A 15,649-nucleotide genomic window follows, 5' to 3' on the forward strand; every position below is an offset into this window, starting at 1 on the left:
TCTATAATTGCTGGGAAATAAATAGCAAGATATTATTTAACTAGTCTGACTCTTCAGCTCATCAGACCACTAACTTCACTGGGGAAGATTTCACAGGTCACCCTTCTATCACTGAGAAAGACAATCATCAAGAAAGGCAATCCCCAGAAGAAACTAATTAGGATTCTGAGGATTTAGAATTTACACCCTGAGCAGCAATCTGTCATAGTTTAAGTGGCAATAATGGAAAAGAACCCCAGGTGAGCACTAACCCAGCTTGTTCCTGTTGGAGAGCAGAGTTGCAGTGCAGTGCAGCACGTGAGGGAGGGCAGCCTGCACCAGTTCCCAGCGAGAAATGCTCTGGATGGCTTCAGAGAGGGCTGGAGAAAGGCCATGCAGCTTGTTTTCCACTAACACTCTTTCAAAAGACTAAAAGTAAAAACAAAAAATTAAAAAAAAAAATATATATATATATATAAGATATCTACTTCTGTGCATTCTTTCCAGTACATGAACATCCTCTTTTTAAAACCTCTAATTGTATAATTGAAGCAAATTTTATCGTATTTATCATATTTGTCCTGAAAACTCTAATAACTAAAGCTCACCAGACATATGGACATACTTGAGTAAGAAATTAATGGACCATTGAATATATTTTCTGCAATATAAGAGAATTGAAGGTAGCACCATCTGTATATTAGTAAGTGCTGCCAACAAGCCAGACTTACAGATGTGCTGGGAGTGCCAGCAATCCTGTTAGAAGCCTCAGGAGCTAGGAAAGCCTGTGTTTGTGGAGCTGGGTGCTGGCTATTCCTAAGCACACAGGCTCTTTCAGTTTGGTGTAACACAAAGGGCAAACCACTAAAGGTATGTGGGCCTGAGGAAATGTTTTCACACCCTGTCACAAAAAATGGTCAGTGTACGAAATTTTTTGTCGAGTTGTGATGTAATGGTTTTGTGAACACTTACAGAGCTGATGGCTGCAGCAAGTACATTATTTCCACCTCAAACAACACAAAATGAGGCTCCCTGCTGCTGAAGTCCCTAAGGATGCTCCTTATTGTTAGCTGCTCCAACCCTTTCAGTAAATTGCTGCCCTGATCAGATACAAAGATCTCTTTATAGGTCACAAGTGCAGTTATATTCCTTCACTGAAGTACCTATGGCAAAGATAATGACAAGGCATGTCCTTGCCTTAACCTCATGGCTACCTATTTGCTCACATGCTGCTTCACCAATTTTTATCCTGCAACACCAGTTGTATCACTTCTTTTCCTGTAAAATTGAGGCCAACAGACTGAACCCTGAAATACTGACAGCAACAATCAGAGCTGCCAACAAATATCAGTGTGCACACTGCCCACCTACCAGAAACACCAGGCAATACATTTTCCTTATGGACTAATGGCTGAAACTGGAGGGACTTGCTTTAATACATGGCAAAAACACTGGCTTCCTGAGGATTAGTCAAAAATAATGTGCCATGGATCATGCTATCAGCAATATGTGCTTCTTAGCACCAGGAATGGATAATCTGTCTGCCAGGGAAGGGATGCTTCAGGTGACCCTTACAGTGATTTCCTGGGGGCCACAGCATCTGAAAGGAAAACACTCTCCTGCCATTCAATCCTATCAGCTCAGGAATGGGGGCAAAATGAAGGGCTACTGATGGTTTGAAAGCCCAGACAGGACAGGGAGCAAAGCACCTAAGGCCTGGCTATCCTGTTCCAGCCAGGATTCACAGCAGGACAGAGAGTGCATTAGTATAAAGACAACAGAGGTTTAGAATAAGTAGCCTAGTCAAGGGACCATTACGGAAAAAAAAAAAGGGGGGTAGGGGGGGGGGAAAGCAGGAAAGTATTTCCAGAAGAAGAAGAAGAAGAAGATGTACATTGTTGTAAATACCACGAAGTTTGAAAGAGTCAGTGAAAAACATGAGGTTTTTATTTTTATCAGAAGAGGACAGGGACCACTCCTCAGTCATTGCTCCAGCCACACTCTCCTATTTCCACTCATCCATCAGCTCTGGGGCTCACTGAATCCTTCATTCCACCAAGCCAAGCCTCTACACAGGCCCAAAGGAAGGTCAATACAGAGGTAGGGGGTTCCTACCTGAGTTAGTGAGCAGGATTAGCTCACTGAAAGGCCTGCCAAGCACCAGAGCTGACCAAGACTTATTGAACTGAATCATTTCACCTCCAGCACAAAAGCCAAACCATAAGCTCACACTTCAGTAGAGTTGACAAAGCTGTTCTGTTTGCAGGGCAAGGGGGAAAAAAAAACCCCACTGGGAACACCAAGCCTGTTCTGAAGTGTGACAGAAGACACCTTGGTGTTCCCTGGCTGTCTATTCAAGGTCTCATTCCTGGCACTTCAATGGCATCAGGCAGAAAGTCCCCCAGCAATTGCCTTCTGCAAGCTCTGACCCACAGTCTGCACGCTTCAGAAACTCAAGGGGCAGCTAAAGACTCTGCAATTATATCTTTAGATTAGGTTTGAATTTATCACAACATTTTGGGCTCTGAGCCCTTGTGAAGATTTCCCTTTGTGGTTAGCCATCAGATTCTTCTATTCTTTCCAAGCCTGAGCAGAAAGCCAAATCTTTCTGTACTACAATGAAAGATTCACTTCTGGAACAGCTTATGTGATCACAAGCACCTAAGACAGAAGCACTGTACATTGCCAGAAAAATGCAAACACAAAACTTGCTGCATGGAAACCACTGAGGGTCCATGCCTGCTACAGGCACTGCCTGGTACAAAGCTGCTGCTGAGGATGTGCTAAACTGTACATCCAAATTGGCATGCACAACTAAATTGGCACCAAGCCCCACTCTGATCACTGCCACAGGCAAACCTACAGGAACATGCAGAAGGAGAAGTGCTCCTGTGGAATTTGCCTGGAGTTCTCCACAAAGGTGCAGCTTCTGTCTGTACCAGGCACTCAAGATGTGTTGCTCCTGGGAAACCTTCTTTTGGGTGTGCTCTGGCTCTACTCTTCCAGGAGGGAATACACAGACACTGGGGCAGAAGAGCTGATTTTCACCCCACATGCAATGAGCTAAGCAACTGCTGCTGTAGCTGAGAGGAGCTCCAAGCTTGAATAAGAAGGCTGAATGAGAACGTCTGAGGCAGCTCCCTGTCAGTGAGTCAGAGGACAGATGCTGTCATGCTATGGGTGTGTCTAGAGCCACAGCCTGGGGCTGCAGCTCGGCTGAGAAAACAACTCCCTGCTTAGAGCAGGCTAGTTCATGCCCACAACACCCTACACACACCAGAGGCAGATAAAGAACATATGCCAAGGGGTGGTGGGGGGAGTTAGTGCCTTGGCTGGAGAATCAGCCTCTTTCAGCAGTGCTGTGTGTGTGTTCAGCTCCCTCAGGACCACTTACACTGCGTTTTTCCTTTTAGCCTGGTGGTGACAGCTGTTTTCACAGGGACTGCTGGCCAGACCTGTCTGGCTGCCTTCCCACTGCTGCTGTTCTCCTTTCACCTTCATCTCCACCAAGAACCAAATACCTTGTGACCAGATCAGCCTGTGTGCCAGAGTCTGTTCTGTCCTGCACTTCTTGTCCAGGCACCTTCAGGCTGCCTGTTCCCATTTCAGCAGCGTTCTGGAAGTGCAGGAAGGAAGTGCTGCCAGTCTGGGGCAGGTCCCTGACCAAGGAAGAGTTCCTAGAAAGATCTGGGAGCCCAGGAGTTCATGGCACAAGGGATGGTAAGTCTCCATTGTTTACTAAACACAGCAATAGCATAAACATTCACAAGTAGTGAAATACAGATGCCAAACACTTCACTTGCAGAAATGCAGTTTCCTGCAAACATGTCCATTGGCTGGATAAAATAAAGGTGGTCCCTTTCTGAACTTGGTTCCATAGCTACACTTTCATTATCCATAGTAACAAAACATGCAATTACATTTTCAAAAATAAGCAAAACAACAACACGAAAAACAAAGCAAAACAAAAAGAAACCCCAAAAACCTCCCAAAACAATAAAAACAAAACAAACAAAAAATCAAAACCTTCCCAAAACTAAAGAAAAAATTAAATCAGAAAAGAGGGAAACTTTGAATTTGCAGGATCTTTCACAAAACATTTGAGTTCCTCTATGGCCAATGCAAACCAGAGCAGATGATTTTAAGCATATCTTTGAGTTCCTCACCATCACCAAAAAATGTGTTAGCTTTGTCTTAACACCTTGTCCTAGCACTCACATGCCTTCCTGTGAGGTCATTTACAGCTTTGACTCATGCTCATTAGGAATGGCCTTGTGTCAGGGCAGAACAACTTCAGAATGGGGAGGAGAGAGAACATTAAATCCATACTGAGACACAAACATATTTAGATGTTGCAAGACAATGTATGGGGGAGGGTATTTACCTTCAGCTTAAAGGTTGTTATTATTCACAGACCTATTGAAGGAAGTGTGATGGCCCAGGTAAAGGGAACAATGCAATGAAAGGGCCAGTTCTTACCTCAAGTATTATGGTATAAAGCAAAGCTCAAAGAAGCAATGCAATGTGATCTTGCAGACCAGATGTTGCACTCACTGACTCTCAGACTCCAACATCTGCTTCCTCAATGCACAATATGCAGCAAATTCTGCTGCAGCAAGTTTAGAGACAAGAATAACAGAATACTGCATAATGTTATCATAGGCATTGCCAGGAAGTTAACATGCCTGGCTAGAGAATTATAAAAGGACAGATCATGCAACAGGTGTACAGCATTTTTAGGCACACTAGTCAGTACAGGGGTGTTGGATAGACAGCAGAAGGTTCCAGAAATTCAGCACTCTGCTGCCCCACTGGATAACAGAGCATGTGTTGGTGTGGGCAGACATCCCTGTGCACCAGCAGGTAGAGAAAATGCATGAAGCAGATATGTCAGTTCAGGCTGTAACCCACAAATTCCTCAAAACTGAGCTCCACCCTTGAAAATTTTCTACCATAATGATTATGTTAAGAACTGGAGAAGAATCAAGCTCTTCATCCAAGAGGTGGAAATGTATTGGATCTTTATGAAAAGCCTTTTTTCAGAGCTCCCTCTCTCTTGGCTGAAGCATGTGATTAATACTATCTTGCAGCTTAGGGGGGTTTGGGGTGAACCTTTTTTTTTACACTTAGTAAATTTTGATGTGTGCTCACAGAAGAAAAGGGCTTCAGAACCAGCCTTAGGGACCTGCTGCCCAGCAGTTACAGGTATGAGCCCACAGGTGAAGCCACAGCCTCAGATTAGAGGTGTTCCTGCACTCCAGGCTCCTAGTAAAGGACAGAACAAGCTCCATTTCCCAGCCTCTCAACAAACATACACTGTCAGTGGTATTCACCAGTGATGATGCTTTTTGTTGTATATGCTAGAATTGAGCATTTTACTCACCAACACACTGAGCTAGAGCTCCTCTATTTGGTATCTAGCAAAAACTCTGAAAAATTTATGGGTTTCTTAGAAGAAAATGACTCAGCAAGAGATAAAGCTTCTCCAGCATAATGCCTTGTGAGAAGGAAGTCAGAAAATTGCTGCAGAGCAACCTAAGAACTTTAAACTATTAAGATACTTGTCCAGACTAAATTTTTCCACTCTGTCAAGTTTGGCTGCAACTGACTAATGTACTTTAAGTAATCCAAAGGCCTGCAACCATTCAAGGAATTCTGAAATTCTCTGGATACCCATCTTATTTGAATTTGCTTTATGTCTTCTCTTTTTGGACATTTTTGGCAGCACCTTGAGGATTTATTTGAAGCAGATTTAGAAATAAGAGTTATCATCCTGATAAGATATGCTCCTTCTAACTTCCAGTAGAAATGTTTCCCATCTTGCACAATGGTAAAAGTATTACTCAAAGCCTGTTAGTATTGTTTAGATTTTCCATATTAGAAGCTTGAAAACCCTTCAGCAATCACAAACTGAAATGACATCAATCTCACGCAAAAGCACATCCACACAGGATGAACTGCAGGGTTAGACCCAGACTGTCACAGCTCAGTTTGTATATGTCATTATTTATTTAATTATTACAGCATTACAAATAAATTACTTATTACTAACATCCAAATAAATTGTTTTTGTTGTGTCTAAAGATGGACATAATATGCAAATTCTCTATAGGGGAACAATTTAAAATCCTTCATGTGATAAAAGTCCGAAATGAAGCTGAATGGACTAAATCCATTTCTTGTGTAAGCTGATTCAGCCACTATGGTCAGATTGATGTGCATGAAAAATTAGTTTCTGACAAGCATTGGAAAAGAGACACATGTACATACCACACAGGAAGCTTCATATTGTTTCCCCAGTTTAGGTCTTAAAAATGCACTGTAAGAAAGGAGAAGAAGCATTAGAGACCCAGTGCATCAGTATGTTTATTTTTCTTAGGTATTTTTAGGATTTTTCTCATGTCAGAAGGTTGTCAAAAGGCTGAGAAACTCAGCATAAAGGAAGACATAAGCCAAAACTACATTCAGATACCTGTTGATGATGTCTGATAAATGCTGTTACCTTTTCCAGAAGAAAAACTGCCCTGATATCTCAAGAGGTATTTAATTCAGCCCACAAGTTCCCAGGGATAAAATCTTCCATTAGACAATTTTCAGCCATTTTACCTCAGTGAAAGATTTTAAGCATATTCTGTTTAAAATGTGTTAAATATTACTGAACTTTGCCTGGCCTCTATTTTTTAGCCAGAGATCAACTTGCCAGCTCTGTATGAAATATTTCCTGCACAGCTGCTGCCATGGAAGGCTCATGGTGAAGTGCAGGCCTGTATGCTGCATGTAGAGAGCACCCACCCTCTATCCTTCTCCTCCAGAATGAGATCAGAGTAAATATTAAAAAAAATAACCAGGTCACCTTATTGCAGGGTTTTTTAAATTTTATTTTGAAGGACACTGACTGTGGCATATAAGGGGATTTTGTGACTGAGGCCTTAAATTAGAGCCACAACCTTCAAATCTTCCAGCCTCCCCCACTGCCCCCACGATGTTTTCAATTTGGAATCCTGCTAGGACAGGAGGCTGACAGGATTCACAGGGAACATAGAGCCCCAGCCATACATTGACACATCTCCAACCCCTCCCTCTTCAGTCCTGTGAAATAAGGTGAGACTTTATCTGTTTGCATGTTGACCTTTTCAAAGCACAGATAACACTTCCAGGACGGCTGCAAATACACAAATACAGAGAGAGGCAAAGCTGCGGGCTGGTGCAGCACTGATGGATGCTGCTCCTGGTACAAAAACTCTGTGAATTCTCTTAAAAGATGGGAATGGGGGCAGGGGGGGATGAAGGGGATGGGGAGCATGGGACAGGGAGGTAGGGAAAGGTTCATAGAGCAACAGAGACATGGATGGTTTAAAGTCAAATCAAGAAGCTGCCGCCAGGTTAAGCTGCCTTGAGACCCCCTCCCACACCCGACAGGCACAAATTGCTCGGTGCCGAGTACAAAAATCATGTTTTTCCACACTGCAGCCGCAGTGCTAACTGCATCCTCCGTGCCGCCGCGCAGCACCCCCTCCACGCTCGCTCTGCCCTGTTGCAGCCGCATCCCGAGCGCCCTGCTCTCACCTGGTTTGCCTCCAGAGGAAGGTCTGGATGGGCAGGGGGATGCCACGGCCACTCTCCTGCTCCTGGCCCTCGGAGCTTTTCCTTTTCACCATGGTGCCGGCGACAGCGCTGCAGCCTCAGCGGACGCGCCAGCCGGGATCTCCCATCCCTGCCTCCCGCAACTCCTCACCCTGTCCCCTCCCTCAGCCCCGCCGGTGCAAAATGGCTGCAGAAGGCAGGCAGGGAATCCGGGGGGAGCGAAGATGTCCGCGTCCTTCAGCTTCCTCCCCTCCTTCAGCTTCCTCCCTCGATCAGCACCTCCCTCTGTGGACAGCTCCCGCGGGAGGCGCGGAGCGGAGGGGAGGCACCGCCCGCCAAACTTCAACATCCACAGCAGCAGACACAGCATCGACAGCACCAACAGCAGCGAAACAAACATCAACAGCAGGAAAAACAACATCAACAGCACCAACAGCAGCGAAACAAACATCAACAGCACCAATAGCATCAACAGCATCAACAGCATCAACAGCACCAACAGCACCAACAGCAGCAAAACCAACATCAACAGCACCAATAGCATCAACAGCAGCAAAACCAACATCAACAGCATAAACAGTATCAACAGCAGCAAAAACAACATAAACAACCCCGCAGCAACAGGGGGATGTTGACCTGAACACCCCAGACTGCCTCCCTCTTCCCCCCCCCTTCCTTTACCTTCCCCCCTCCCTCCTGCCTTGAAGTCCTAAACCCTCTCTGAAAGTGAGGATTGGTGTTGGGAGCAGGGGAGCTTTGGGGGGTTGTTATTTCACAGATTTTTCTTACACAGAAGAGCCTACTTCTGCTCTTGAAGTGCCAAAGCAGATTTGGTGGTGTTTCCAACTAGGCAGCAGACTGATGTGACTAATGTGTCACATGTCTGAGTCAGGTTTGCTGGAAATATTTCTCAGGCACTCTTAGATTAGCTCTCCTTCTCTCCCTAAGGGTATCACAGGATATGCTGTATGTTGTATATCTTGTGTATATACATATGGTGTATGCTACAACAAATAATCAATAGGATTAAATGAAAGACCAATGCAAGTTCATCACAAACAGTTTTCACAGGAAAAAAAACCCTGACATCCTGTTCCTTATATCAAAATATTGAAGATTTAGAGAGATTCTCCAACAAACCAAGACCATACTTCTTCCTGTCTTTCAATCTTCCTGCTAGATGTTAGGCACCCAAAGATTCACCAAGATCATTCCTTCCTGGTAGAGGAGCTGAACAGATGAACAACACCTATTTACTTCCTTAGGGGTATTTTAAGAAGAGGTTTGCTGAAAAGCCACTGCTGCTCCTTAGGAAATTTGAATTTACTCCCACTTGAGATAACATTTTTTCTGGTGCCCAAGACAATACTTTCTTGCAGTGACTTAGGCTAGTCTTTATCTCCATTCATGGAGAGCAGGACCTTATGTAATCTACATTTTGCTAAAATCCCCCTCAAACAAAAGAAATATTAAGAAAACTAACTAGAGGGTAAACTCTTAAATTAAGAAAAAAAAGGATTTGCAACAAAAAATAATTTGTATCACTAATCTCCCTGAGCACTGAAATGCTGAACCAGCTGGCTTTGTTCATATTGTCTGGCTGGGCTCTTTGCTAACAGGAACTTGTACTGCTGGTGCACAGAAGTATGGCCTTTTTATTAATAGGATCATCTTGTTCAAACAGGAAAGATTTTAATTACCATGTTCTTTCCTTCCATTAAGTCTGTTTGCACATGGACAAAATCATCTTGATTTCTAAAATCTTGTAAGAATACAGAGAGAAGATAGTTAAAACAGTTGACTTCTCAATGCAAGATATGTATTAAGTTTATGTATTCCACATCCCCTCAATGAATCCAGCACTTTTGTCTTCTTGTTTGGGCAGTTGGGAAAGCAACTTTGAGTGTTAATTTCTTCTAGAATGCCTTTCAACAGACAGTAGTAAAACACTATGCAGTAGGAATCATGAACTTACTTTAAAATAATTAGGTTTTTTTTCAAGTCCTGTAATGTGCTATGAGATTATTGACTAAAGCTGCCACATGGCAACAAATCTGAAGTCTAATTTTTTTGAGTTCTAGTAATTGTCAAGCAGGTGAATCCCTCTTCTTCCAAGAAAAGTATGAGAACACAAAAAGCTTTAATGCTATTTGTAATTAAGGAAAATAAGTAAACTGAGTGTTAAGGCCTGAAAAAGTGCAAGGTCAGTGTTTTCCTGATGGCTGTAACAACAGCACTAACTAGCACTCAGAGAGAAGGTTGTGGACCAGGGGTGATTTATCTGAATGTTGTTTTAAGTGTTGTATAGTCTCACTCTCCAAATTAGTGCCATTTTAGTCAGTGATAATATTTACCTACCTTGAGTATAAGACAATTGCATTGTCTTAGTAACTGGTAAGCACAGTTCAGATGTATTTGGTTTGAGTTTTGCTTGATCTTAAAAGAGTATCTTTATTTCTGCTTTCAAGAAACAGCCACAATAGTTTCCAGTTTATCTCTCTAAGCCTGAGCTTATTGTTCCCATGCTTTGCTATGCAACAGGAAACCCAAGAGCAAAAGAGCACTTGCTCCACACTACAACCAAAATTTCCTCATGGTTCTCCTGGCTGACAGGGACACTGAGGCACTTGATGTGGTCAGCCCAGGACAGCTCCCTAATAAACAGAAAGGGATGAAAGTGTGAACACAAAACTCCACCAAAAAAACCCAAAACCCCCACATTTTATTGGAGAACAATGACATTCGTCAGTTTCAAACCCATGCAGGTAAAACATCATTGCTGCCCTGAACAGAGGCTGTCCTGGAGAGCAGAGAAGTTCACCAGCAGCACCTCACTGAGCCTCCAGAGGGGAACCCAAACAGCCTCTTACAGCCTGGAGAGCAGGAGAGACTCATATATGAGGCAACTGCACATTAGCTCCACATCAGTCAGTGTTAACTATCACTCAGAAAGCAGGAGGACAACATACCAGTACCTTTGGATGGCTTTTTGTTACATCCTTGAAGACTCTTTAGAGGAAACAAAGAGCTCTGAAGTCCAGGATTATTTTCCTTACTCTTTGTTCATAGCCAGAGCCTTGCCCTGTCAGAAGCCATTAGCAAGTGGAGGTCACACAGCCCAGCACTGAGAGGAAACTAAATCACCACTTGGAATTTTGTTTATGATTACTTTCTAGTAACTGAAAATAGAACTGCAAATTGCAGTTTAGTCAAGCTTGCCATTTGAGTGCAGCATATTGCTCTCCAACTACACCCAGTCACACAAGACACGTAAATCTCTTTGTACAGAAGTTTGAAGTTACAGAACTTCTGATGTAAAACAAATCAGAGAGCAAAGGAAACATTATCAGCAGCTGGCTCTGTCACAAGAGCTGCAGGCATGAAGATGCAGATCTCAAATCCAGCCAGGCCATGGCCAGCACTAAACCCAGGAGGTGGCAGAGGTGGTTTGCATAGAGTTTGACAGTGTCTGGAGACAAGTTTTGTCTTTGCCTTCTTCCAGAGCTCTACTCCAACAATTCCTAGCCCAAGCAACTACCCAGCGACAGAAGATGCCCATGACACCATCTATCCATTTCCTCTCTTACTGCAGACAGGAGTCTGACATGCCTCCAGATCACATGATTCTGCTTGATCACTGCTTTATTCATCATGTTTACAATCCATCACAGCAGGATTTAGTCCTGATCCAGAAACAGCTGGCAGCACAGCACAGAGTGAGGACACAGAATAGAGCCTGAGCAAGGAGCCCCCACTTTATACAGGAGTGCTCAGTGCAGGGAACTGCTCAAACCTCACTGCCTTGCACTTGTTTCCATGGTTATGCTCTCAAGCACCCTCAATCAATCCCTGCCACACACACTCCTAAGAATTCATCTCTTATTTATCTGAACTCTCTGTGCAAAATCCAGGCTCCCAAGGGTATGTCAAACCATCCTGTTGTGCAGCAGCCTTTCCAAGAGCAGAGCTGCAAACAGCTCCTAAATGTAGATTCCAGAGCAGGGAGAAAAACATTTGCCACACCCTTGGGATCTCTTACTCTTCTACTGGCTGCCAGCAAGTTTCTGCCCTGGCTGAACAGACTCATCATGAGGAAAAACCATTTCTCTCTTGGGACAACCAGTCACAGAAGATTAGCACTGATGGATGTCACTCTGCTACCCTTTCCCATATGGGTCTGTCAGGTAGAAGGAATGTAAAAATTTAGAGAAGCCTAGGAAAGCCCTGCTTTTGCTTTAAGGGCTTTTGAACAGCATGAAAACATTTAAGCTAAGGTTCTTCAGAAGTCTCCTTCACAGCTCCTCTAGCTAGCCCTGCTCAAACAAAACACAACTGTGTTCAGAAACAAGCATAAATCAACCCTAAAACTGCAAGGATCCCCTACAATTACAAGTTTTGCTGCTGTTGCTGCTGCATGAATTGGGGCAGGAGTGGATTGCAGTTCAGCTAGATCAGATTCCACAAGAACAGTCAGATATTTAATCTCTCAGCCGTATTTAGGTGGAACCAGTAGACTTCAGGACAGCACTCGTGCATCTGAGAATTCTATTTCAAAACAGAGCAGAAGCACAGGCCCTCCACACCTCATGCAGAAAGGTACTGCTTTTACATATTGTTCAAGCAACAAAATATATTCACAAAGATATTTAACTGCAGTTAAATACATTACAGGCACAGCTAGATAGGGCAGGATGGGAGGGAACAAAATTCTGGAGATGACACGGGGACATGAGGATTATCTGGACAAAACTGGGGGGAAAGAAAAAAACCTCAGCTTTCACTGCCAGGATATCATCCCTTGGCTCAGGACTCTCCATGCTCTGGTAGCAGCTGAAAAACTTTTGCTTCTTTTGGGAAAAAAGGGCAACAAACTCCTCCCCTCAAACCCTGCCCCACCCAACCTTTTTTACCTTTTTCCTAGAGAAGGAAGTGTGGATCTCTCATTCCACTGAGTTACCAAACATCATCTTCTCTCAGAGAGAGCTGAGCACCACCTCTCCAGCATGCTTCTGTCCAAAACAAGGGTGCTCACAATAAACCAGTTTGGGAACCCTCCACCAGGGCCACACTGTCTTCTAATCCCAGTAGCTGGGGCTTCTGCATGGCCAAACATCTCTAGGTGGAAGATGTTCTGCCTCTTATTGATGTCTCTGACTCACCTTCTACCATCCTCTTGTACAATGCAAGGAGCACTCCAGGAGCTGAGATTGGCACAGCATGGACAGATGCTCTGTACCTCTAACAAACACTGTAGCAGGATTCCTGGGCCTCCCTCCCTTTCAATAACAACTATTAATCAAGATTTTTGTCACAAATTGTAACCATCTCTGTGTTTCAACAACACAATCTGCTAGCAAATTATGAAATAGATCACCTACCACAAGCTGCTAATATGACTCAACAATAACAGAAATATCAGCTCTTTCTTGTTCACTTGGAAAGGGAGATACAGGTTCTTACCAGCAGTCCTCAACCATTGTTTTAGTTGTGAATGCTTAAGTGTCACAGTGTGACTTGGGTTTGCCAATTTTAATATATTTAATTTCTTTTAGAGACAGGACCCAGGAGTAGAGACAAGACAGGCTCACAACTTAAAAAAAAAAAAAAAGGCACGAGAAGGAATTTATTAATAACACAGAAAAAAAAAAAGAATTCAGAATAAGATTCCTAGATTATTCCCTCCTCCCTTCATTCCACATTTCTTACCAACAACATACAGAGAAAACTTCAGTCAGTTATCTACCCAAATAATCATTTCAGTTCATTTAAGAGAGAAAAGTTCCTTTTTTTTTAGTTATGGCTTAGGGGGTGTCTTCACCTTCACAGTCTGCATCTACCCAGAACCTACAGAACAATGAATTTTCCTCCCATTCCCACAGTCCTTGCAGAGCCATGTTATGGGTTACCATGCACACATGGGGTGCTACTTTTAAAGGCAGGCTGCTGAAAAACAAAATCCTCTTCATCATCTTCTCTATCAAATGTCTCTGTTCATATTCCAGTCCCAAAACAGAGAGCTCAATTTCCCGAGGCAAGGAAAGTCTTCAACTCAAGCACCCATCCTCCCCCAGTATATTTCACAGTTTAAAGGAATTTTAGTGAAGTCACAATCCCCTCATAGCCCCATAAAAAAAGGTTTTCAGCTCCTTATCAGTTGCATCTTTTCAATCTCTTCCCATCAGGAGCTTTATCTTCATTCCACCGACTTCTGCAGACTCCATGCTTTATTCCTTCTCTTTAAAGGAGTTCAGGAGATCAAGAATCTTATCCAGGCATTAAGAAGTTAAAATCGTATCCAGATCATAAAGAAGTAACATGCAGCAGGTGCCGGGGGCGCCATGCGGAGCCGGGGGCCACCAGGCCAGGGCTGGGCTGCCCGGAGCCATGGGGTCGGGGGCAGGGCCGGGGGCCATGCGGCCGAGCCACGGCCCCGCCGAGCCAAGCCGGGGCTGGGCTAAGGGCTCCCCGCAGAGCCGGGGCCGGGCCGGGATGCCAAGCCGGGACCCAGACTGAGCCCATAGCCGGGCGGGGCTCCCCCAGCTCCAGCGGAGGCCGGAAGCCAAAAGACTCAGCAGAACTTCATTCACTGTGATTTGTGAGATATAACTTCTCATTGTTTTCCCGAGCTGTCCGTCACCAAATCAGCTCTCTGATTGGTGCCAGCAGCTCACAGGAGAAGCCCCGGGAGACAGGACAGCCCCCTCCATTCCCGGACCACGTGGAGCTTTCCCTGAGGGGAAGCCACCCCTTTACCCAAGCACATGAAACCAACACATTAAGTCATCATTTATGCTTTTGTTCTTAGTTTCCTAATCCTTTCCCTTTCCACAGACTTATGATGCATTAGTTCTGCCTTGTACCTAGGCATGCTTAGGAGGGTGCTTCTATTGGATAATTAGTGACACTTAATCACTCCTTCAGGTCATTTGACAGGAACATTGCAGCATAGTGTGTGAAGTCCAGCTTGCTGAAGGTTTGGGATAGTTAAGGCACTCTACTCAGGTCTATTTCCATGCTACACCAGCAGACACCCAGCACACAGGGGTAGTCTGTGTCAGCACACATAAATATTCTCTGCAGTATTTGTTGCCCAGACCAGCAGCAGTACTCTCAGTAGTATGTCATACAGTACTCTCAGTGGAATGTCACACACAGCAGTACTCTCAGTAGAATGTCACACAGAGCAGTACTCTTAGAAGTGTCACACAGAGCAGTACTCTCAGTAGTGTCACACACAGCACTACTCTCAGTAGTGTGTCACACACAGCTGCACTCTGTAGAATATCACACACAGCAGTACTCTCAGTAAAATGTCACACACAGCAGTACTCTCAGTAGAATGCTGCCCAGAGAAGCTGTGGCTGCCCCATCCCTGGAAATTTAAGGCCATGTTGTACAGGACTTGGTGGAACCCAGTCTAGTGGAAGGTGTCCCTGACTCCACCACCTCCCTGGAAGCCAATTTCCAATGTTTTATCACCCTCTCTGAGAACAAATTTGCACCCAGCAAGGAGATACTGATCCACAGAAGAGGATGCAAGCCATAAAAAATGATCCTTTTGTATAAGAGTAACAGGGATTTGCTGAAGAATACATCTGGATCTGCTGTGACTGCTCCTGGCAGACTGAGGGCAGTACCAGCAGGTGCTGGCTCACAGGGCTTGGATTCAGGAGGAGCTGATAACAAACACAGGAAGCTAACACCAGCAATTAGATGACAAGCGAGTTTATTTTGCAAAACAATCACTATACAGCAACAAATACAATTGCAAATTGGATTGAAAAACATGAACTACCTACCACCAGCCATTCAAGAAATGCCTCTTTCATGGTAACAGGCTCTAGAATTACCAGAAAAAACACAGGTTTGTAACAGCAGACTGTATTCCTTGACATCCCAGCATACAGCATGTTTACTTGTTGGCTTTTTCTCTTTGCTAAAGTTGAAGTGGCTTTTATATGCTTGACTTTTCCCAGTGTGAAACTAATTTACCTTCCTGCAGTGGGAATTGCTGGAGCTGCAGAGGGAGTTGCTTTAGCAATCTGACTAGTGAGTGAACTCACAGACACCTAGGCTAGAAATCTAC

At 44.1% G+C, this 15,649-nt stretch overlaps 1 protein-coding gene across 1 annotated transcript in view; it reads right to left on the bottom strand.

The window, feature by feature from the left end:
• Nucleotides 1-7,868, bottom strand: part of UNC80 (unc-80 homolog, NALCN channel complex subunit) — a 119,980-nt gene extending 112,112 nt beyond the window's left edge. Inside the window, exons 1-3 of the mRNA XM_079311196.1 lie at nucleotides 7,546-7,868; nucleotides 6,250-6,298; nucleotides 252-408 (exon numbers count right to left, since the gene is read on the bottom strand). Coding sequence (XP_079167322.1) covers nucleotides 252-408; nucleotides 6,250-6,298; nucleotides 7,546-7,637 — 298 coding nt within the window. The 5' untranslated portion in view covers nucleotides 7,638-7,868. The remainder of the gene's footprint in view (nucleotides 1-251; nucleotides 409-6,249; nucleotides 6,299-7,545) is intronic.
• Between the last annotated feature and the right edge of the window lie 7,781 nt (nucleotides 7,869-15,649).

The sequence above is a fragment of the Erithacus rubecula genome (genome assembly GCF_903797595.1).
Source record: "Erithacus rubecula genome assembly, chromosome: 8".
In the NCBI taxonomy this organism is placed as follows: Eukaryota; Metazoa; Chordata; class Aves; order Passeriformes; family Muscicapidae; genus Erithacus; species Erithacus rubecula.